This window comes from Quercus suber, unplaced genomic scaffold (genome assembly GCF_002906115.3).
Source record: "Quercus suber isolate HL8 unplaced genomic scaffold, Cork oak 2.0 scaffold_68, whole genome shotgun sequence".
In the NCBI taxonomy this organism is placed as follows: Eukaryota; Viridiplantae; Streptophyta; class Magnoliopsida; order Fagales; family Fagaceae; genus Quercus; species Quercus suber.
Window position 1 is genome coordinate 1253196 of NW_027069533.1, and position 25305 is coordinate 1278500.

At 36.6% G+C, this 25305-nt stretch overlaps 2 protein-coding genes across 4 annotated transcripts; both read right to left on the minus strand.

Annotated features, from left to right (window-relative positions):
* LOC136067348 (protein bfr2-like) lies at positions 1-19554 on the minus strand. Its single transcript, XM_065773074.1, has 4 exons — positions 19314-19554; positions 17858-18012; positions 17505-17720; positions 1-465 (listed from the first exon to the last, which is right to left on the minus strand). Exons 1-4 carry the CDS (start codon positions 19552-19554, stop codon positions 1-3), a joined length of 1077 nt encoding a protein of 358 aa, XP_065629146.1.
* Positions 5806-24294, minus strand: LOC112016124 (pentatricopeptide repeat-containing protein At5g15010, mitochondrial). 3 transcript variants are annotated; one of them, XR_010628821.1, is made up of 2 exons: positions 21944-24294; positions 5806-6470 (listed from the first exon to the last, which is right to left on the minus strand). XR_010628821.1 is itself a non-coding variant. In XM_065773052.1 (1 exon), the coding sequence occupies exon 1, from the start codon at positions 23848-23850 to the stop codon at positions 22009-22011; it is 1842 nt and encodes a 613-aa protein (XP_065629124.1). In that variant the 5' UTR covers positions 23851-24294; the 3' UTR covers positions 21832-22008. The 3 variants fall into 3 exon arrangements, 1 of the variants encoding a protein (XP_065629124.1); XR_010628822.1 differs by lacking the exon at positions 5806-6470 and adding an exon at positions 7920-8112; XM_065773052.1 differs by lacking the exon at positions 5806-6470 and having other exon boundaries at positions 21832-24294.
* Positions 24295-25305: the final 1011 nt, after the last annotated feature.

Below are 25305 nucleotides of genomic sequence, written 5' to 3' on the forward strand. Positions count from 1 at the left end.
TCAATCCTCTCCTCTGAACCCCAATCCTCTCACTCTCTCATCATCATCATTCTTCTCTTCTTCTATCAATTTCCCTTTGCCCTTGTCAGCCCTCATAATCCCCTTTCCCTTTCTATCCACCACAGCTTTCTCATCACCATTCTCACTATCTTCATCGTCGTCTTCATCTTCAACTTCGTATTCCTCCTCCTCCTCCTCCTCCTCCTCGTCATCGTCTTCAACTTCGGCGAGCAAATTGGACTCGAATTTGGCGTCGTTTTGTTGGGGTATTGAGCAATCGAGTGGAGAAGGTTCTAGATGGTGGTTTTGTGTAGAGGACGATGGGTCAGGCGTCGAATCATGGGTCAGGCGTTGCTCTTTGGCCCGTTCTTGGTGTTCCAACTGCAACGATGATCGGAGTTTGAGGTCTGATGGTGGTGTTCCTACTGCAACGATGATCGAAGTTTGAGGTTTGAGGGTGGTGTTCTTCAGATTTTTAGTATGGGTATGTGTTTGTTTTGATTTGTTCCAAAATTTGGGTATGGGTATGTGTTTGTTCCGATTTGGGTGTGGTGATGTAGTTGTTCTGATTTGTTCCGATGGGTTTGTTGTTGTTTTATTTGGTTGATCAGGGAGTTTGGATGGTGGATGGATTGTGGCTGTTCCGATTTGTTGTTTGTTCCGATTTGTTGTTGTTCTATTTTGTTGATCAGGGAGTTCCGATGGGTTTCTGGTTTGTTGTTGTTGTTCTGATTTGTTTCGATGGATTGTGGCTGCTACGGTGGTGGTGGTGGCGGCGGCAGCAGCAGTGTTGTGGTGGTTGTGGTTGTTATTTATTTTGTTAAATATATTATTTTATTATGTTGTTTATATTATTTTAATGTGTAGGAAATATTATTTTAATGTATAGAATCGTAGTATAAAACATCTGATAAATGGAATGTTGTAAAATAATGTGGTAAAATAATAAAGTAGGGTTTTAGTGTGGCAAAATGGCATAATTTTTGCCACATCTGATGCGGATGCTCTTATGCGGACACTGAAGAGAAGCAACAACAAGGAGAAAGAGAAACCCCAAAAAATAAAATAAAAGTAGAAACAGAAACCCAGCAAAAAAATGATTAAAAAAAGAAGAAGAAGAAAGAAAGAGAAAGAGAAACAGACAATTGTGTATTCTGGAGTTGGTGGATCAAGAAAGGATGGTGATTACGATTGGATGGAAAATCACAGAAGACACCAAGGATGGTGTAACTAAACCGGATTAGAGTGCGTCAGAAGCTGTATGGTAATGGGCCCAACTTTCTCCAAGGAACAAGGTTTAATGAGTGTACTGTCATAATTTTTGCACCAGTTATTATATTATATTATATTATATGTAATAAATTATAATTGATTGTTTATCATTTTTACATAAACTTAATATATATATATATATATTTTAATAAATCTAGTATTATAACAATTTTTACAGTTTTGTCACAACTGGTCCACATGGTAACTTATAAGTAGTAAGATTATGAATCTATCATTTTTTTCACCACTTATAACTTAACATAGGTAAATTGTAACCAAAATTATGAAAATTGTTATGGTAGTAGACTTATCCTTTTTTTTTTTTTTTTTTTTTCATGACTCACAATTTTGCCTTTTTAATGGTTGTGGCAAAAATTGTGGATTAAGTCGTGATCTTAGAAATTTTGAGACTTAGTGAGTTGAGATCATCATTCAACTCACTTCATTCATGATTTGGAATATTCCAATCCACGTGGGGGTCCTAACGGCATATTGCTTTTAAAAATTAAAACAAGTTATCTATGTGAGTTGAACCATTTAACCAAACACTACTGAACCCACTTTGTGTCATCTATCTTCCAATTTCTAGTTTCCATGTTCTTAGTAATCGGCTTCCCGGGTACTCAGGTTTTTGCCTTTAAGGCCGATCCAATACAATCTGAGGTCCCCTGCTGAAAACTTTAAATGATATTTTGTGTATTTAAATATCACTTAAATAATATTTAATTTATTAATCATCAATTTAGTTAATTATGTGTACTATAATTTTTTTTTTAAAAAATTTAAAATCTACTCTTCTTACTTTTTTATAGGACTAATTCACTTGAACGATGCTAGAGATACTAAAAATTTTATCACATAAATCTTACAAATCGAAGTATCACCAATTAGACAAAAATTTGATTCAAACATTGATTTATTATGTTGTTTAAGTGGCACCGGTCTATTCTTGCCACATCAATTTGTAAGTATATTGTAGTGAAATTTATAGTAGTTTTTTTTTTTTTTGGTTGAGAAACGTAGTTAAGCATTTTTCATTTACTTACATTGTGATTTGGTTGGATTTCTATTAATTTTTGGGAAATACTAAGCTACTTCAAATTTTACTACAAAATTTTTACAAAATGAAGTGGAAAAGAATGTTCTTGGTCATTAGTAACACTTCGACAAGATAATAAATGATTATTGTGGGCCAGAGAATTTGGCGACCCTGGCCCATTGCATAATGAGCCCAAGGCCCACGCTGAGGAGGAAGAAATGTCCGAGAACGAACAAAGAAAGCATAAAGTGCTGATGAGCATAGTCGAGGATAATCTTGTCCTCGGTCAACCAAGATCATCGAAGGGAAGAGCAGCACACCATCAAAGGCAGCCTCCCAGAGCATTCCAAAAAGAAGGACGAGTATGATGGACCAGCTATGTGAGCATGGTGGAGGAGTAATTCAAGGAGAAACTGTCACTTCCACATTAAATGCTCACAACTAACATTCTGGCCTCATTAATGTGAAAATGACCCATGAACAGTGCTACCTTGGTTGCTGCAACTCACAGAAGGTTTGGGAAGACGGCTGATATGACAAGCACTCGATTAATGACCTGCATTATCAACAATGGAGGGCCAAGATCAACTGAAAGGGGTATATAATGGAAGAAATCCTCCAAGAAGGGGAAAAAAAAACCCTTAGCAACCATTTGTATGGTCATTGTAACCCTTGTAACCCAATACCGAAAAAGTAATAAGAACAGCAAGCTCTCCCGATAAGGGCCGATGATAAGATTTCATATTTCAGCCCATGTTCTTGTTACTCAAATAAACTCACTATCATGTATAGTGGTTGTATCCCTCACTAAAACCTAGTTCTTAAACCCGCTCTCTATAAATTTATTGTACTGGGCTAGTTGGCTTGGGTTCACTCATCCAGAAATAGAAGTGTCCAAATCCAGACCCTACAATTATTTAAATTATTTCTTAGTGACACAACAATTCGTAAAACATATAATAAAATTTGTAATATTTCTAAGATCACTCAATTCTTTGAGCCTCTTAAAAAGTGGAGGAAAAAAAGTTGTATGGCTCATATTAAACAAAAAAAAAAAAAAAAACTCTTATTGGCCCCCACATTTTAGGGCCCATCTCTAGTAAGAAGCCTAAGCCATGGCCTAGGGTTGACCTTGCTTACCTTAATACGTGGTTTATTAGTTCTCATTTAAGTATACCACTAATATCAATTTATTATTTATTATTAACAATTTACCATTGCCTCGACGGTTGTAAAATGTTTTGTGAATTTTTTTTTTAATTTTTAATTTTATACAAAATGGAAATTATAATCTAATATAATTTAAGTGTATATATATGTGAATCTTCTTACTGGAAACTTAAACTCCAGCTCTTGGCCCCCACACCTCACAAGAACTTTTTCTTATAGCGTGACCATTGTGCCAAAAGTGCGCAGTGATGTGAAAATTGTTGATATTATAGAGTTATTGTATGAACCCTATCATTGGGCAAAAAGCAATAAAACACACGATGCTCCAGTAGAAGAGTTGAGATTGATTAGCCATCTTGTAGGACACAAAAAAGAGTCATCTTTAATACGTACTTTGAACTTGAAAATAAACGAGAAGGCAATACTTGGTGTTTCCGCTACATGTAGCATCAACACTCACATTAGGTGGATGGCATATAATATGAGTTTGATTTTGCATATAGAGGAAACATAGTATGTTTTTTCCACTGGGAGAGATTCGTGCACCATTCCAAACTTTTGTATGGAAAGGATACTACCAAGTTCTAATTGCCAGTTTCTCAAAAAAAAAAAAAAAAAAAAGTTCTAATTGCCAAACCATACTGGCCAAAAAAAAAAAAAAAAAAAAGGGGCATGGCTGGCACTTAATAATAATAATAACAATGTTCCTTCCCGTGTTACCGACTCAATTATGTCATGCTACTTTTGATTAAGTCCACAAAATAAAAGTCCTTTTCTTGTTGGAATATCAATGTAATAAAACGAGATGTTAATATAATAGTGCTACTCACAATTTAGTCCCATATACTTTGGGACGAGCCTATGATCTTCTTGCTGAGGTGTTAATGACTCAATGTTATGGAGATGGGTTAATTTTAAAAACAAACAAAACAAAAAAACACAAACTCAATGAAGTCATGTGGGGCCCACTCAAACATGAAGTTTTATCCCGAAGTTCTTCATAACCAATAGATTTACGTAGAGGTTGCTTTTTGGAATTAAGTGGATATTTTTCTTTGGTTTTGGTGCACTAAGCTACGAAATCAAAGCTATAATTTGCCAGCTTAGCTTTCACACCCAAAAGCTTAATTAGTGATTGAAGCGTGGCAGGTATTATCTTGTTGCAACTTTGACCAAAATATTCCAAGCACGCACGAATAATATCTTCTTTACATTAATTTAATTTAATCAGTACTAATATATGATCTGCTTTGTAAACTAACATTCATCGGATGGATCTTGTAGGAAGAAAACACGACAAAGTACAACAATAGTAAATCCTCGGATTAATTTTACGTTAACAAACACACACGTGGGATGTGGAGGAGCAGCAGCAGCAGCAAAGTGCACTTTGTCATTTCCGATTTGGTCATCATAGTAACAGACAACAAACAAAGAATGGTTCTCACAAAGACAAGTTTCAAACCTCTAAACCACAAATTAATATATATACACACATTAGTCACATCCCTCACCAGATCTTGCTGCAAATAATCAATAAATTATGAGGCTTCATTCTAAACCACGGTGTTAATATCTTAGTGCACAGCGTTTTGTCCCAACATCTCAAACCAAAAGACCAAGCAGGAATGCATATTTGCCTCCCTACCATGATGCAATCTTTGGGTTTTGACCAATAATTATATATATTTTATTATATTTTTTTGATAAAGGGTTTTGACAATTTCAAACAACAGCCAATGGCGTAGTTTGTGGATTGTCAAAAATAACTTGGTTGAAGTTTTAGCAGCTTTAATATTAAAGCATAAATGGTTTTAACTAATAGCCAAGAAGACACTGGAATATATATATATATATATATATAAAGGATGGAAGTATCCGTCAACTTTTCTTCTCTTGTAACACTCGTTGGCAGTCATTTTGAGCACGGCATGGTTTCCCCAAATAATTAACAACAAAAAAATTTGCTAAACTTGCACGATGAAAATAAAGTAGCTCAGCAATGGGTGAAATCTTGGATTAGGACAAAAGATAGAAAAGACAAAATGGATGTAAAGATAATGAGGTCTTGGAAGCATAAGAATAAGACCAAAAGCTGATGATTATCCCAAACTCCTCCTTTAAGACTTCAAAAGAATTTGGATATTTTATTATACTTCGAATCACTTTGTTTGGTCTACTCTGACCACAATGGCCTTTAGTTTTAACTTTCATGCGCAAAATATAGGTTGAATTAAAGCGTGAGTGAAACGTCATATGTGACGCAAAACAAAGCATTTGTGACATGCAAAGCAAAGGTTCTTCCATCCACCTCCTTTGCTTTCCCACATATACTCGCCCTCTCGGGTTAACTTGTTCATCTAAAATTCAAATACCCACATGTCGAAATTTGAATAATCAAATATTTTATTATACTACTGCCCCATGACCAAGTACTACATCACCCTTCTGTTTCATTTCCACTCCAGTTAAGAGCTAATAAGAAAAAGCTTGTTATATCAATCGTGAGAGAAATCGGGTGTAATGTTGTCCATGTGTTGAGCTGACAATAAAAGGGTCAAAAGCTAGCATATCTCCACTTAGGCATGTGAGGCCTTGACTTTTCATTTTCATAATTGGAGATGCTTTATAGACTAACAACAAGGTAGAAGAGAAAATCAAAACCCCAAAGCATCTTTATGAATTATGATCCCTCTTATTCTTCTTCTTTTTTCTTAAAATTAATGTTATTCAAACCACACAGAAAATATAGCCTGCTTGGCAGGGAAACACAAGAACTAGCATTAACTGCTAAAACTAACCAACAAACCAACCAACCAGTCTACCTACACAAAGTATCTCTATAATCATTCAGCTACTCCATGTTATATTTTTCACTTCATTTTCTTTTGTGTTTTTTTTGGGTACAAGTTCAGAGCTTTGATAGATATTACCTCAATCTGATCTCATTTTTCACCCCAACATCACAAGGGCAACGTGGACTCCCAGCCTAAACCAAGATGACATTGGTGTCACATTCAATTTGTTAGGAAAATTTGACTAAGCATGGGAAAAAGATAAAAGCACAAACATATTAGACTAGTCAAAAGGCATGACTAACATAGAAGAACACGCATTATTATCTAATATCCAACTGCAAAATGCTCTTGATTGTGACCCCCCGTAGTTTTCCACGTGTAGTTCACCTAACCTAAGTACTTATCCAGTTTCAAATACAAAATGCATCAGTTTTCCCATTTGGGACATTAGAAAGTGAGCTACGCCTAACCTGAGTCTATTCCAAAGTCACGGGCTACTTTCTTTTCTATTACGACAAAATACTTGAGGAATAGAAGAACAGAATCTTTTTCAATGACATCAAAGGGCCTTGGAATAAACCCTAATTTGTTTATCTAAGTTACTTTTCATCTGCCACTAAGCTTTAGCTAAAATGCCCTTTCTTTGATAAGAATGAGAGAAATGTGAGATCATAGGTTCTAAACGCACTAGGTGCGTGCACGTGTTATTTACCATTAAAAAAAGAGAGAGGGTAAATTATAGGTCACCATCCCTTGAGCTTTATCGAAATGACTCTCCCCTACACACCCCCTTGAGGTTTCAATAAATGCAACAATTAAGTCCATGCATGATTTTTTTAACATAATATTTCATTTTAAAAAACAAAAAAATCCTACCCAAACTATAGACGAAATGACATATTTCTATCTTAAGGTTTGAATAAATGTATTCCACTATTGGGGTTTGACAAATGAGTAAGAATCTTTTCTTAAAAAATAGAATATTCTAATAAAGAAGTAACAGCGTGAGAGATTGAGAAAGAACTAATCTATTGCACTTATAGAAACCTCAAAGGGGAGTATCATACATTTGGAGGGAAGTCACTCCAATGAATCTCAAGGAATGTTAGTGTAATACACACACACACACACACACCAGTTTATGTTCATTGTATATAATACCGTACTAATGCTTATCTAAAATGCTTATACCTTTAAGACAAAAATCCAAAATTATTATGAAACAAATACTCAATATAACAAGAAAAAAAAAAAAGGGATATATTAGAAGATAACAATACACAGACTCAAGAAAAAAGGTGTACTTCTTTTGAGAATAATTATTAGTAAAAGCAGCCACAAAAGCTTGAATGGGTCTGCATGTCTTAATATATATATATATATATATGTGCGTGCATGTGTGTGTGTCCTTTGTAACTGTTTTTTCAGTTTCTAAGCATCTCCGAAATGTTCTGAAATTTAATACCTTGACCTAAGTGCAGCAGAGAGTATTGCTAAGCATGGAACCTTTCAACAGACATCTAGTGACAGAATGTACTCAAAAGCAACAGGATCATCAATAATAAAATTTAGGAGACTAATGGTAATGGCAGCTCACCAGATAATTGACTAAAAAAAATTATGTTAGAATAACAGTTAAATGATTAAACTTTTGGGATAGATGGTATTTTATTATGATATCAAAGCAAGTAGTTTTGAGTTTGAACCATGTCTCTGCTCTACCTCCCTTTAAAACGTTAAAAATTCACTGAGAGCCTTGTAGCTTAATGGCACAGCCTATTCTCCTTTATTGGGACAACCTGGGGTTCAAATACCCCCTCCCCATCATTGTAACTATAGAAATATCAAAACAAAACCAAAAAAAAAAAGAGTTAAAATTCCATGTGTTGGATGTCACTTATTGAGCATAGTTTGAACCCTCCATGAGTGAGAGCGTTAGAATAATGACCAAGTGATTTAAAGTCACCAATTCTAATCAGCTTAAGTTATGCAAAAAGTAAATAGTTTAAGGAAAATGAAGATTAAGTACCAAAAAATTCAAGATTTGTGGTATAGTTTTGAAGTGACACTTTCTTGGCACCTTTCACAGGCTACTTTAGTTATTTTTGAGTTTTAGAATTAAGTTTCTTTAGGCTTTAAAGTTGTTGATTTAGTTTTAATAAAATATTTACTAAAATAGGAGTAGTTTGGTAATTTCCAGATTTCTTGGAATGAGTTATAATGGGCTGTACTAGAGGCCCAAGAGTCTTATTTTATGTTTTGAATCATCTTTCTATTTAGTGTAGAAGTTCTAAATTACTTTTCTTTATTATTAGGAGTCCTAGTTTTTCCAAAAAAAGATTAATTTAAGAGTGCTAGTCCATCTAGGAAGACTATATAAATGTTTTATTATAGTCAATAACATTCGAGATTGAATCCTTTCCCTTGGAAAATCATATGGAGATCAAAGGCCCCTCTGAGAGTAGCCTTTTTTGAATGGACTGCCTTAAAGAGTAACCCTTTTTGAAAGGACTGCAACTTTGGGTAAATTTTTGACAATTGACAATTTAAGGAAAAGAAAGGTAAGGATTACAAATTAGTGTCGTGTGCAAATGTAATGGTGAATCTGTTGATCACCTTTTACTACATTGCCCTATTGCTTCAGACTTATGGTCCATGATTTTGGGTTTGTTTGGAGTTTATTGGGTGATGCCAAGATTTGATGTTGAGCTTTTAGCTTGGTGGCAAGGTCAGTTTGGTCATCATCGGAATGGTCATATTTGGATGGTTATCCCCCATTGTTTGATGTGGTGCATTTGGAGGAAAAGGAACGTAAGGATTTTTGAAGATATCGAAAGTTCTATGCCTGATCTCAAGTTGTTTTTTTTCAAAACTTTTTTGGACTAGCTGTCAGCCTTGAGGAACCTTTCTTTGTTTTCTATCGTTGATTTATTAGATTTATGCAATTTTTGTAACTAATTATTTGCCCCAGTATACTTCCTTGGGTGATTCGTTTTTCTGATTTATATATTTTTATTACTTTAAAAAAAAAAAAATCGTGATTAAATTTAATAAAATTCAAGCAGCTATTTTAAGTTTTTAGGGTGGATTGCCTTCTCTTCCCTATTCAATAACTTTTCATGATTCCATAAAGAACCCTAATTTAGTGTTGAATTCCAAAAAGATCCTACATCAAAATCTGTATCAAAGCCCATTAAGGCTTTTGTTCTACGTCATTGTTTATTAAAAGAGAACTGATACAAGGGGATCCACTCTCCCCTCTAATTGTTTATCTTGGTTATAAAAATATTGACTCGGATGATTTATAAAGAAGTAGACAGTGGTTTCATTGTTGGGTTCAAGATTGGAAGAGAATATAGAGAGGTTTTAGAGATTTCCCATCTTCTCTTCGCTGAAAACACAATGTTTGTGATGCCTCCCAAGAGAAATTTAGTGATCTTTGGTTTGTTCTTTGTTTTGAGACAATGTCAGGTTGAAAAGTTAATATAAATAAATGCGAGCTGGGTCTAGTAAGCGATGTGATTAGGCTTTTTCTTTCAAGGCTTAAGTTGTGTGGAATATAATTATTTATAGGGTGGAGAGAAGGCTCTCGGAATAAAGAAGTTGTACCCATGTAAAGGGGGGAAGAATCACACTAGTTAAGAGTACATTATCTTCTATTTCCAAATATTTTACGTCTATTTACAATGCCCAATGCCCAATCTTGTTGCTAATAGATTTAAAAGGTTTAACTGGATTTTATGTGGGACAAAACATGGGAGATGACGTAGGATAGAAGCCTTTGATGTAGGACCTTTAGGAATTCAACTCTAAATTAGATTTCATGATGAGATCTTGAAGGATTCTTGAAGAAGGTTGATGTTTAAGATATTAGGTAATGACAAGGTTGGATCTTGAATATGCTTGATGAATGTTTGGTCTTAAAAAAGTGAATAGAATGAGAAATAATGAAAGATAAACACTGGGAAATCTCATGTAGGTGATAAATTAATTTAAGTTGTAATCATCAAATCGGCTTAACTTAATCAATTGATGATTAATCTGCACAATTAAGAAAGGAGTCTAAAAGAATTTTTCACTAATAACAGAGGAGAAGTACTCAAGGACTTCAAAACCAAATAGGAAAAGTGCTCAAAATAAAAAATAAGACTCATAGGCCTTTAATTTAGCCAACGACAACCCATTCTAGATTTCAAGAAATTACCATATTGCCTTATTCTTGAAAAACTTTTTTGTTATGGGTAAAATTTTTTTTATTGAAATGAGTGAAAATAGACATACAGTTAACTATAGAATTATCAATTGGAAAAATATCTACTTAATTTATAGACTTTATGAAGGAATAAATAAAGTTGCTATCAGTGAGACCTGATACAAATGACCATCCCATAAAGAGAACTAATGAAGGATGCTTGAATTCGAGCTTTCATGCACTCCGCATCTTCAAATGTATGCTAATTTCTCTCTCTCCATATTGTCCACATCAAACATAAAGGAATAAGATTCTAGATATTTGAAATAGGTCCCCTAATCCCACTCATATAACAAATCAAGAACCTTCTCCTATAATACCCACTAAACCCCAAACATCCTAAATATCATACTCCAAAATTCAAAGGCCACACTACAATGAATCAAGAGGTGGTCCACGATCTCCCTGCTACAACGGCACATACAACACCAACTCACCATTGTGTAAACCCTCTTGATGAGTGTCTCACAAGTAAGAATAAAATAAGACTTAATTAAAACTAATCCAACAACAAATAAAGAATAAAATAAGACTCAATTGAACTTAGACATACTAAGCAATGTCCCAAGAGAGCTCTCCATCAGAAACATCCCAAATTAATGCTTGAGCACCAGCTGTCACTTACCTTCTTTAAGTCTTCAGAGAGCTACCAGTTTCGTTCCCCATCATCAAGAGGCCACCAATTTTCATTTATTGTGGAATAGGGGATGGAATTTCCCTACTGAAAGAGGGTGGCTTGGTTAATCATAAACTAAGTTCCTTTAACAAGCTCTTCTAGGAAAATGGTTTTGGAGATTTGGACTTGAGAGGGGGCAGCTTTGGAGATGTATTATTTAAGCAAAATATGGAGAAGATGGAGAGGTAGACAATTGGGAGGATTAGGGATTACATTGGGTGAGTTTATGGAAGAGTATTATGGGATGGTGGGAACCTTTCTCTAATCAGCTTCAATTCATCACTAGAGATGGTACATCTTAAGTTAGGTTTTGGTCAGACTTATGGAGTGCAGATCATTATCTGAAAGATCATTTCCTTTATTGGTTTCGTTTCTTGGTGGACAAGAACTCTTCAGTTGCTTCTTATCAAGGCAACCCATTGACTAGTGAATGCAATACTGGAATCCTTAATTCAGTAGGCCTTTTAAAGATTGTGAATTAGAATCAAAGGGAAGTCTTTTTGATTTAGCTATATTCTAATTTCCCTTCTAATCAAGGAAAGAATCGAGGTCTTGGAGGGCAACCAAAAATGGAAGATTTGAAGTTTGTTCATATTAAAATGTTTTGATGGACACCACAAGAACTTCATTGCCTCGGTGGAGCATTGTGGGAGTAAAGGAACAAGAAAGGCTGCATTTTTGGCATGGACAACAACATTGGGGAGGATATTGACCATCAATAATTTCAAAAAACAAAATATCATGATTATTGATTGGTGTTGCATGTGCCTAACTTGAGGGGAATTGGTTGATCACTTACTACTCTGTTGTCTAGTGGCTACAAGTGTCTAGTCTTTTGTGTTTGTGTTGTTTGAGATATTCTGACATTGAAGACTATAATTGAGATGTTCGAGTGTTGGCAAGGAAGATTTCATCATCATAGAAATTCAAAATTTGGAAGGTTCCTTTGTGTGTAATGTGGAAGATTTGGAAAAATTTGATGAAATTGAGTGCCTTAATCATGTTATCAAACCTTCTTTGTTGAGGTCCTCGTATAATTTGATGTTTGCTTCTGGCTGCATTCCCCCAATGTCTTTTTTCTTGATCTTTTAGGGCTTTGGAATATGAAACCCTAATTCTTAGGATTGTTTTGGTATGCATCTTGTGCACGTGAACCATTTCCTCTTTTGGATATATTATTTTTTACTAATAAAAAAAAAGATTTTAGTAGTTAAAGTTACCACATTTGGAGTCCTAGCCCTATTAAAGTTGGAAGTTACCAATAACCTCTATACATTGTGAAGTCATTGTTTGATGCAGCCATGAAATACCTATTGTTGTGGAAGCAGTTTCTAGCAATGTTGTTTTGTAATGTGTGGATTCATGTTGAAGAATTGGTACTTTTGAGGTGAAAATAGCCAAATACCACGTTTTGGCAAAATTTATGGTAAACTAGCATTGTTTCGGAAATATTTAGCAATGTACCATTTTTTTAGTATTCGAGTTTTACAAAATTGAGTCCTAAATAGTACTTGAGTTCATTTTTTTTTTCTTTCTTTTTTTTTTTCGTACAAAACTTTTAAAAGTACAGAGAGTGGTGCAGCCTCAAATACTGAATTTGAAAGTTTTGTTTTGGGCCTAAACAACTGGCGTTTATGTCTATTCCCACAACTTATCCATCAATTTAGACACTCCTATTCCAACTTCCAAAGCACCATAAACCAAAAACAGTACTCTAATAAAAAAAAAAAAACAAAATACCTAAACAACTGGCGTTTATGTCCATTCCCACAATTTATCTATCAATTCAAACACTCATATTCCAACTTCCAAAGCACCATAAACCAAAAACAGTACTCTAATAATTAAAAAAAAAAAAAAAAAGGTTACACTTTATCAACTGGCGTTTATGTCCATTCCCAAAAAAAAAAAAAAAAAAAAAAGTTATACTTTATTAGCTTGAAGTAACATAGTCATGGTTTTTTGTTTTTTAATTAAAGTATTGTTTTTGGTTTATGGTGCTTTGGAAGTTGGAATAGGAGTGTCTAAATTGATGGATAAGTTGTGGGAATGGACATAAATGCCAGTTATTTAGGCCCAAAACAAAACTTTCAGATTCAGTATTTGAGGCCGCACCACTTTCTGTACTTTTAAAAGTTTTGTACGAAACAAAAAAGAAGAAAAAGGAAAAAAAGAAAAAGAAAAAAGAAAAGAAAAACAAGATACTCGATTTCCGTAATATTAAGTACCACATTACTTTTTTAATTACACAGATTTCAGGTTAGCAGTGCCATGTTGGCGACTCACTTAGGAACTCGAGTTCACTGAACTCGAGTATTATGTAGAACTCGATTTTGTGAAACTCGAGTACTAAAAAAGTGATAAATAGCTAAATATTTTTGAAACAGTGCTAATTTGCCATAAATTTTTCCAAAACGTCGTATTTGACTATTTTCGCTGTACTTTTAACGTAAGTATGGGAATTGGAGCATTGTGCATAGCAAGAACATCCAAGAAGCATGGGCATGGACACTAACACAACATGACACAAGACATCGTGACATGGCAATACTTGAAAAACTAGGACAAACACATCAAGTACACGGAAATAAATTAATTAATATATATCTTTAGGTATATTTTATGTTTATTTTAGATTTTAAAAATAAGTAATAGCCATCAATAAATTTAGGAATAATTACAGTTTACTCACCTGTAGTTTGCCTCTAATTTGATTTGTCTACCCGTTGTTTAAATTTTGACACTTTACCCACATGTTATTCTCCCCGTTACTGTGCCGTAACCCACCTCTTCTTCAGCCGTTACTCTAACACATAATATGTCAAAAACAAAAACCCAAACAGATCAAAAAGTTAGGGTTTCTGTCTTCAGCCATTACATTAAAAAAAATAAAATGGGTATTTGTCTTCTTGTTTCCTTTGAATTTATCAATCAAATGGGTATCTGTCGAATTTTTTCTCTCGTTTAATTTAATTAAAATTTTATAATTAAAAAACATTTCTTAATGTTCTTCAACTTGTTCTTCATTTTACAACTGGTTCTTCAAATTCTTCATGTTCTTCTCCAAATTCTACCACAATCAACACCAAATTCTCAGCAAATCAAACCCATAAACCTAGTAGACAAACCAATCTAGATCAAACCCAAATCAAGAAACCAATCACAACAAACCCAGAAAAACACAATCAAACCCAAAATCAAACCCAGATCCCACCACCACTGACCAACACAATCAAACCACCACCATCCCACCACCCTACCAACCAAATCAAAGATCCACCCCACCGATCAGTCACCAAACCCACCGAAATTAAGGGGGCACGTCTTTTACGTGGTAATTTTATGCCATCACCGTCGATGATAGCGTTTCCTTCGACCCCACCCTCCAATTCTCCATGATCGAGCTAAGGGTGGCCACCAAAGACTTCTCTGCAGACTTTATCATCGGCAATGGCAGGTTCGGCTTTGTCTAAGAGGCCTGGATCTCTAACGATGTCACCATGGCCATCAAGACACTAGACCCAGACGCTTTCAAAGGCTCTCGAGAGTTTTGCACGTATTACATGATGTTGTGGTTGTCGATGTCCTCAACTCCACCATCGGAGAGAGAGAGAGCAAAGAGATGAGAGAGAGAATGTTGTAGAAGAATAGGTGTGAGGAAAGAGACACCTAGAGGAGGAAAATATGATATTTATAGTGGTTGACTTAGGTTTGATTTTTCTAGGCATATGTTCTCATAGAAATTCTTAAGCAATCAAAAACCCTAACTTTTTGATCTGTTTGGGCTTTTATTTTTGACATATTATGTGTTAGAGTAATGGCTGAAGGAGAGGTGGGTTACAGCACAGTAACGGTAAGAATCACAGGTGGGTAAAGTGTCAAAATTTAAAGCACGGATAGGCAAATTAAATTAGAGGCAAACTACAAGTGAGTAAAGTGTAATTATCCCATAAATTTAAAAAAAAAAAAAATTTGATAGGTAATAAAACTTTTATTCAAAAATATTGAGCATCATGTTCATGATGGTGAACATTCTGATTCGGAGCAAATATAGCAGGTTCAAAAACTTAATCTAATAGAGTGTAAGAAATCAAAAATAGAAATACAATTCGTAAAACCCCAAACATGCGCCCACTGAAACAAAGTACCAAAGAGAAGAGCTTTTAAAAGATCTAAGGCTTCTTTCATTGTCTTCAAAGATGCATGTATTACGTTATGTCCAAACTAGCCACATTAAACATGCCGGGACCATATTCCATATGGTTAACAGATGCTTTCCAAACTAATTTCTCCAAGCAAAGAGGAGAGCTAACTGTCTTCGGCATTACCCAATGGATCCCAAAAACCTCGAAAATTGCACTCCATAATGCATGAGAAAACTTATAGTGAAGAAGAAGATGATCTACAATTTCCTCGTCACAAAAACACAAACAACACCTGTTAACCAAGAACTAACCTCTCTTAACTAGATTATCAATAGTGAGTATCCCATCCCTAGCTGCTGTCCATAAGAAGAAAGACACCCATTTAGGAAACTTTGCACACCAAATACACTCCTAAGGAAAAACCTCATTGTAGGGACCAAACAACAACTTATAGTAAGAGCGTGCATCAAACACCCCCTTCTTAGTCAACTTCCAAGTCAAAGTGTCATCCCCTTCACCCCTCAGCATATGGGAATATAGAAACTCAATGAAAGAACAAACGTTTTCCTGCTCCCAATCCTCTGGAGCTTGACAAAGATGAAAATCCCAACTCCTACTTCCCCCTTCTGAGGCAGATACAATGAGGTCAGAAATCCAAGCCTCTTTAAATTGAGAACGGGTAAACAGATCAAGAAAAGGTCCTTTAAAGGATTACTCCCACACCAAGGATCATGCCAGAAACTAATACAGTCACCCTCCCCCACATTATACACTACCTGTCCAAAGAACTTCTCTGCTCCTTCTCTAATGCTCTTCCACATCCCACACCCATGAGTACCTCTTACAATTCTAGTGCACCAGGCCCCTCTAGCCTCACCATACTTGGCTGCTATAACTTGGCGCCATAACTTGTTACCTTCCTTCCCAAAACGCCATAATCACTTACTAAGAAAAGCTTGGTTAAACAACCCAACCCTTCGGATCCCTAATCTAACATCCTCCACCAGCAAACAAACCTTCTCCCAAGCAACCAACGGATATTTAAAAACATCCTCAGAGGCTCCCCAAAGGAAATTCCTCTTAATCCTTTCTAGTCTAGCTGCCACCACTTGGGGAATAGTAAACAAGGATAAAAAATAGGTGGGAAGACTAGAGAGGGTACTCTTTAATAAAGTAAGCCAATCAACTTTCAATAACTATAGACGTTTCCAGCCAGAGAGCCGCCTCTCCATCTTTTCTATAATAGGGTTCCATATCGATGAGTCCTTATAATGAGCCCCAAGTGGCATTCCCAAATAAGTCATGGGCAAGCTACCCACCCTAACATAAAACACGGGCCAAGACATTCAAATTCTCAACACCACCCATAGCACAATCTCACTCTTACCACCGATAACTCTCAAGCCCGTAATAGCTTCAAAAAAAATCAATACCATCCAAATGTATAGTAACTATTCTCTCGAGGCATCGCAAAACAAAATGATGTCATCAGCAAAAAGAATTTGAGAAATTTTCAAACCTCCTTGTCTATGAGACCCTGCTTGAAAACCACAAAGAAAACCACCATCTTCCGTTCTCTTCAACAACCTACTCAACACCTCCATAATCAAGAGAAATAACAATGGAGACAGGGGGTCCCCTTGGCGGATACCACGAGAACTACTAAAAAAACCCTTAGGAGACCCGTTCACCAGAACTGAGAGTCTAACTGTGGAAATATAGGCCCTAATCCATCTCCCCCACCTCTCCCTAAAACCCATCCTCTCCATAAGATAAAATAAGTCATTCTCATTCACATGGTCATATGCCTTCTCAATGTCCAGCTTGACAATGACCTTAGGGATTCCACTCTTCTATCTACTATCCAAGCATTCATTGGCAATTAGAATCGAATCTAGGGTTTGCCTCCCCCAACAAAAGAATTCAGAGAAGCAGATATCAACTTATCTAAAACCCCGCGAAGTCTATGTGCCAACACCTTAGCCAAAAGTTTATACAGGCTACCCACAAGACTTATAGGATGAAAGTCTTTAATATTGATTGCATTGACTTTCTTAGGGATCAAACATAGAAAAGTGGCATTGAGAGACTTCTCAAAAATACACTGACTATGAAAACCCGCGAAAAAAGCCATAACATCCTATTCTAGTACACTCCAACATTTTTGGAAGAATGTCATAGTAAAACCATCTGGCCCAGGTGCCTTATCACCTTCCGCTTCCATAATAGCCCCTAGAATCTCCTCCTTCTCAAACTGCCTCTCCAAAGAGTACCTCTCATCTTCGTCTAAACATGCAAAGTCTAAACCATCAATAGTAGGCCTCCAAGATTCCGACTCCTGATATAATTTCTTATAAAAATCCACTATCTGATTCGTAATTTCAGACTCATCCTCATAGAGAACCCCTTAACCTCCATCCCTCTAATCTGATTGGTTCGCCTATGAGAGTTGGTGAGTTTATGAAAAAAGTGAGTGCTATTATCACCTTCTTTAATAAACAGCACCTTAGATTTTTGCCTCCAGGAAATCTCTTCCAAAGAAGCCAAAAGATCGATATCAGATTTAACCTCCACTCTTTTGTTTCTGTCCACTTGGGTTAGAACTTGCATCTCCTCTTTCATATCAATGTCTAAGAGTTCAGTCATCAAGCATTTTTTTCCTAAAAGAAACATCCCCAAAAAATGCTTGTTCCAGTGTTTCAAGTCCCCTTTGAGAGCCTTTAGTTTACATGCTAGAATATAACTAGGAGGTCCCAAAAAATGATAACTACTCCACCTTTGATGCACCATATCCACAACGCCCTTTACCTTTAATCACATATTTTCAAATTTGAAAGAACTCCTCCCACTAGACATCCCTCCTGCCTCCAAGAGTAGAGGTCAGTGATTAGACACCACCCTAGGAAGAATTCTTTGGTCACATCTAAGAAATGATCCTCCCAATCCGTAGACACCAGCACTCTATCAATTCTAGACATAGAGGGTCTATCAGAGTCGCAAAACCACGTGAACTCTCCTCTTTCCAAAGGCAAATCAACCAAAGAGTGTTTTGAAATAAAATCCAAGAATTTAAACATGGCTGGACTGAACGAAGAATATCCAAGTCTCTCAGACGGATATCTAATAATATTGAAATCACCAAACAAACACCAAGTCAAGAGCCACCGTGATCTCACAATGCCTAAAGTCAACTTGCTCAAATACCCTCTTATTCCACATCAAAAGTATACCTCCGGCTATATTGATGGCCTCTAAAGCCACCCAGTCTACAAAAGGACTGCCTTAGAGACTTTTTACCATGTTAGAGCTGGTATTGTCTAGTTTAGTTTCTTGAAGGCAAACTCTATCACATTTCCGCTCCTTTAGAAGATTTGTCACAACTAGTCTTTTATGAGGATTATTCAATCCCCTCACATTCCAAGACAAAAGCTTCAAATTCATGGATAAAAAGACAAACCCAACCCCAGAGGCTTTCAATCTGCCTCTGGTATTTCTACCAGACTGCCCCTTATAATTAACAGTGGCAATCAAATTTTTTAACTCCCTCATACCTTTTTGGCTCGAGACACTTGCCCGACGAGTGTTGACAACAGTAGCTTGTTTCTCCCACACTTTCTCCAATTTTTTAAAGAAATCAATACATTGCCTCTCACAACAAGCAATCGGGAATCCCACAAAACTACCAAAACCTTTATGGTCCATTTAGATTGAGGAGAAAGAAAAGGAAGTACAGGAGAATAAAGTAAATTTAATACAAAATTAGCTTAACTTTAGTCAACTTTACTCTACACTCCTCCGCTCCCCCTCCATCCAAACAGGCCATTAATCATCGTACTCACCCATTCCGAAGGCTCCAGTTCATCTTCTAAAAAAGATCCATCTGTTTCGCAATCCTTGGTGGCAAGGTTGAGTCCACCATTAGGATCCTACAATGCTAGAGGAGTAACATCCATCAAATTACCTTTACCCGAGGCCAAAGAAACATCCCATATCATTATCAACTTAGGAGTCACACTCTCGTTTATATCAAGACCCATCTTGGATAAAGGGGAAAAATGGTTATAGCCCAGCAAATGGTGCTGCCGAAACACCTCTTCAGAGAGTGAAAAAGCTAAAGGAGTACCTTCCCCTGGTGGAACGACCTCCGAGACAGTATCGGTAAGGTCACCGACTCGTACAAAAGCATCGGAAGAGTGACCCATACATACCATCATCAGGGTTCGGCGGCAGCACCACATCAGCAGCACTCTGCACCAGGTGGATCAACCTTCAAAACTCCAACATGATGGTTGAGCCTTGCCATTGTCGGAGCCCAAATTCTCCTTCGCTTCTTCCTTCTCCAATCTCCCACGAACTTCTCCTGATCTCCATATCCAAACGATCTCCAGACGCTTTGGATTGAACGAGAGTAGTGGACCTGAGTTGAGTTTTAATAAGAGCAGGCCCACTCTTGTTGGGCTGGCCCACACGATGACCCGCTTGCCTTAATCCACAGAGATTTTGAAGGAAAAATGGGCTTGGGTCCACTTCACAATACAATAGTTGAGCGCATCGGCCTGCCATTCTTTAAAGTAGAAGTGGAATTTGACTTTTTTTTAAAAATGAAAGAAAGCTTTTGAATCGATACGAAAGAAAGCTGCATTCCTTTCTACCCCCCATGACTGAGGTCTAGGCTTGGGCTGTGGTGTGGGTTTGGTTGTTTGTGTATCTTGTAAAGGAGACTGGTTTTGTGGAGGTATTGGAGCTTGTGGGGGAGGCTTATTTTGTGTAGGTATTGGGACTTTGGGTGACACTGGAAAAAGGTTGTTGGACTTTGGAGGCGGAGGTGGCCGAGGTTGTGATGGCGTTTGTAGTGGTGGGGGAAGAATAAAAATAAACTACAATAAACATCATGACTAAGGAAAAAGAATGCTAATAGTATAATATTCACAATTTGACATATTCGGGCTATAAAACCATAAGCAAGTAAAAGAAAAAAGCTTCAACTATTCAGCACTTATCAGATCTTGACGTATTCATTATTCAGCAAGTGCTCAGAGACTTCGACAATAAAATCAGAAGCTTAGTAAAAGAAAATAAATAAACAAAAAGAGAATGAGAGATCAATGATCAGTGACATGAGATCGTGCCGTCCTATCAAAGAGAACACATTGGTGAGCCAAGATCACGCTGATAAGGGTTGTTAGAGTTAAGATTGAGTGCTAGAGTCACCGATCAAAGCGAGACACACACACCACAAGGACGTGTAGACAGATTTCTCAATTGGTCGTATATTGTTATTCCTGATGATCAGGCTAGGCAAGCTAATCTGCAACTCAAGAGTCTGTGGCAGCTTGTCTTGGGTGAGTTCAAAGTGAGGGTTTATAAAATTGAATGATACAATTATAACCCTAGGAGTGAAGCCGAAGATGTTATCTTTTGACTTCTCTTCTAGTTTTCCTTGAAACTAACAATCTGCCAAACTATAATTGCCTTTTAATGCACAATCAGCCGTCACTTCCATACTATTTGAACCTAAACTCTAATTTTCCTATACCAATCGCTATTCTACCCTAAGCCTTCAGCTAAACAACCATATCCTGGGAAATATATATTGTCCTAAAAATCCTCTAACAGCGTTCTCAATTTCCTACAATTTTTGCACCACTAATGCTCCAGCCTCATTTAATTTTTATTAGTCAACTAAGCCTAGTAACTCCTTTTCGCCTATCCAAGCACAAAAGGCACAATTTAACCACAAACTGAGCTCACAATTTAACAGAAAAATTCAATTTATCAGTTCTTTCCTCATCATACATCAACTATAAAACGGAAATCCAATGGCAGTTATGTAAATCATACATAACTTGATCCTTCATTGAATAATCATAACTTGCTGTTGGCCAAAAAAAAAAAAAAAAAGTTCAAAAATGACTGAATGAGTTAACCAGTCTGATGGTACAAGAAAATGCACATTGATCTAGCTCAAATGGTACTTCATTGTAAGAGCAAGGCAGAGGGTAAGGTCATAGGTTCAAGACCCACTGAGTGCATGTAACTCGCCAATCAAAAAACGATACAAGAAAACATAGCATTTCCATTTATAAAAAATTAAAGTAGCACTTATCCTTCAGTGCAAGCGTCCTTTGTAATAATTTTTTTTTTAAAGATATGATAAATTTTCAACTTGTGGTGTCTACTTCATGAAGATTGCTTTTTATCATCAAGCCAAAACAACAATTAGTTTTTGGTGTAAATGTATATGTGTTTATATTTTCAATTCTCTTTTCAAAATTTTTAACCTTTAACAACCATAACTTTTGTCAATTAGGTACATTAGGAAGTTCATTGAAAATTGTAAGGCTCCATCATATATATTATGTATAACAAAGCATTGCCAGGAATGTATCAATCGTCCATTAACAATGACACCATTTATGCACCCATTTTCTATATAAACCCAAATGGTAATTTAATTTTTAAGGCATGCACAGGTTAGGTTAATTTACCAAACACCAAAATTTTGGGTATTTAATAAGATTTGAAGCAACAAAATCAAATAGTAAGAATGCATCTTATATAGACGATGAGGATAAGAAAAATTCTGTGCACCTGTATGTAATCCATGCGCAACTTGGTGCTGAAGGTTGACAGGTACCCAGTCAAGACCTGAGATCCTATTGCTCCCATAAAGAAAAGCCCCGCTCTCTGACAACTCTTCTAGTTTCAGGTTGGCGTCGAAAATCTCTTGTTTGATCAAATCTCCTGGTTATAACCCTTGCATTCTTGCCTGACTGACTACAATCTAATCGATTGCATTCTAAATCTTTCATCTGACACTCTGATATATGCTTACTAGACAACCAAGCCTGAAGCATCTCATCTGTCTTTGGTTCTGGTATTAAGTGTTTCTCTTTCATCTCTATGTAATATTTGTGGGCCTCCTCCAACTTTCCGTTCAAAAATAGGCCATGTATTAGCACAATATATGAGCTCCGATCAGGGTCAACTCCATTCTGAATCATCTCACTCCACAACTTGAAGACATTATCAAGTTGGCGCCACCGGCAAAATTTCCTAATCAACATTATGTAGGTATCAGTATTTGGGTGGCAGCCCATCTTTCTCATCTTTTCCAAGAGCACAAACACTTCATCCCCTGTCCTTAAAATCCGGAAGAAGGCATGGTAAGTCCGAATGGTAGGGGAGAGGCCACGGCATAACATATCATCAAAGACTTCTCTAGCTTCTTCAAGTTTACGGGCCCTGCAGAGAGGCTTGATCAGTGAGTTATAAGAGACAATATTTGGAGCAATACCCTTATCTTCCATTGTTTTCATGAGATTGATAGCTTCTTTCACAAGCCTACCTTTTGCAAGAGCATGAATGACAGCATTGTAAACTTTCCTATCTGGAACAATCTCCATTTCCTTCATCCTGTTGAAGAGCTTGAGCACCTTATTCAGATTACATGCTTTTGAATAGCAAGATATGAGGCATCCATACGAGACAACATCATGTTGAATACCTCTCTTGCTCATTTCCCTCCAAATTCTCTCTCCCTCCCGGGGACTAACAATCACATTGCACCATCCATTGAGGATAATGTTAAAGCTCTTGGTATTAAATGGGAAGACATTCTTGTTGCAGAAGAGCATGTGCTCAGCGTCTGGCACGTTCTTGTACCTGCAAAGGGCAGAGAGAAGGCCTTGGAATTCATCAATGCCAACTTCAAACTTAAACCGCTTGTAGGCATAAAAAGTATTTATAGCCCTCCCAACGTCATGTACAGCACAATATCTCCTAATCATGATTAAGAGAGTCTGAGGAGTCACAAGAGATGGACTAGTCGGACTAGAACTCAGATCACCTTTCATTCTCATCTCATCAATCAAGGCCCATGCCGTGTCGAACTTTCTCATTTTCCCAAGAATAGAGATCATGGAATGGTATTCTCGCACGGAATGAGTGTAACCCGGCTGCTTGGCAGCCCATAGAAAGAAGGTGAATGCAGCTTCCCAGTTGCTGCGAAAATGTGAGAGCACCCCTACAACCAATTCTGATGAGGCAGTAATCCCACAACGCTCAAGCTCGTTTTTCGTTACAGATGGATTGCTTCCCAGTTCACCTAATATACCAACAATAGTCCTTATGTCTCGGGTGAGACTCTCATCTCCTGAACTCAAAGGTCTGAAGTGTGTCTCATCATCTTCATAGTCTTCATCATTATCATCATCATCACTAATAGAAGCATCTTCTTTTGGTTCTATAATCAAAGGTACATTTGAGGCTGCATATGTTGAGTTTGGGGAAGTAGTAGAAGACGAGAAAAATTGCAGGTGGGGTTTCATAGCCATAGCAGAAAAAGTATTACAAGGGTTCAAGTTAAAAAGACTAGCAGGACTGATGGGCTTTACAACAACATAAGAGTAATAGAAACAGGTGGATTTGACATGGGTTTGAAGCAGAATTGAGAATACGGAGAGGTTAGAAGATCTTACTCTCATCATGTTCCGCATTTATACCCTACTGGATTGAAAGAAAGATCAACAAAAAAGCCTATAAACACAAGTGCGCACCAAGTGTTTGTGAAATTAACTAAACGAACTTAACACAACAACTAAGCACTGTTAATTGAAAACTCCTTTCTTCAACAAAACATCTCTACGTACAGTTTACAGTTGTGGATTTCGCCGGGCAACGAGTTCACCGGAATAGGAAGATTGGCAAATAGAGCGGTTCAAGAAGCAAGCGTTAAATGTTATATTTTGTGTGTGAAAAGTCTAAACTTGAGGTAAAACAAGTGCGCCTTCCTTCACAGTCACAATAGAACATATAACGGAACAAATAACAATCGCTATTCGCACCACTTTGTTGCAGCGCATGTACGGTCTGATCCAATGGACGGTTCATGTCACAACATTTCAATTGTAGCTGATATTTATCTTCTTTTTTTGCCCTTTTGGCTCAGCACAGTAATGCTTATCATGGTGAAGATTATTTAGCCAAGTCATGCCACTCGGGTTTTGTTTTTTGTTTTGTTTTGTTTTTTTTTTTTACTTTTGTCCTAGTTTTGCTAACATTTTTGTTACATAGACTAAAAGGCAAACATATTAGTTATCTTCAACAACTTTACTTAATTTCATTTCTTTATGATTATTTCATTCCCTTATGAACTCTCAAATGAAGCTTAAGACTCTAGTTTTAAGAGGTGGCAAAACTAATGTAAAAAAAATTCACATGCAACTCGAGTTTCCTCAAAAGAAAACCAAAAGAAAAAAATTAAAACAAATTTGAACGATAATTTTTTCTTCTCTCTCTGAACCTCTCTTCTTCTCTCTACCTTTTTCTCTAGATCAAGCCCGAATCGGGCCTCCACCGAGGTGGTTCTCACTCACTCTATCTCATTTCCTCTCTCTCTTGGTCAAAACCATAGATCAAAAGTTATGGCTTTGTCTTGATCGAGATGAGGTGGTGATGCGTTTGTTGGGATTGGGTTTACAAGTTCCAATCAAGATGAGATGGTAGTGCATTTGTTGGGTTTGGGTTTGCAGGTTCCGATTAGGATAAGGTGATGGTGCGTTTGTTGGGTTTGGGTTTGCAGGTGAGAGGTTCACAAATTTGTTTTGTGTTGGGTTTGGGTTTGTAGGTGAGATGTTTATGTGAGGATTTGAAGGAGTTTGTGAATTTGGTCTTTAAGACTTAAGTTCCACGTGAACAAGACTACCGAATAAAAATGTTAGCAAAAATAGGCCAAAGGGCAAAAAAATCCCATGCCACACTCCTTATCTTCAACATGTATCTAGTTTTGACTTTTTTTGCTAGGAATGAGACTAAATGTTTCAAAATCAGCCAGGTGTGGTTGGTTTGAAGGTGAATAATTCTAATAATGTATCATTTTTCACATCTATCCAATGTGGTAGATTGTGATTAGGCTGCTTGTCAATTTTTTCTCTACTATTCACAATTTGCCA

What these genes read in the sequence shown, in the direction of transcription:
- LOC136067348 (XM_065773074.1), bottom strand. Translation starts at nt 19,554, where the DNA reads ATGGGTCACTCTTCCGATGCTTTTGTACGAGTCGGTGACCTTACCGAT. An exon ending in TTCTTTGGCCTCGGGTAAAG is followed by an intron (nt 18,013 to 19,313) that starts GTAATTTGATGG and finishes TGTTTCTTTTAG; the next exon opens with GAAAAAAATGCTTGATGACT. An exon ending in TCTTCCAAAAATGTTGGAGT is followed by an intron (nt 466 to 17,504) that starts GTACTAGAATAG and finishes AAAAATCTGAAG; the next exon opens with AACACCACCCTCAAACCTCA.
- LOC112016124 (XM_065773052.1), bottom strand. Translation starts at nt 23,850, where the DNA reads ATGCGGAACATGATGAGAGTAAGATCTTCTAACCTCTCCGTATTCTCA.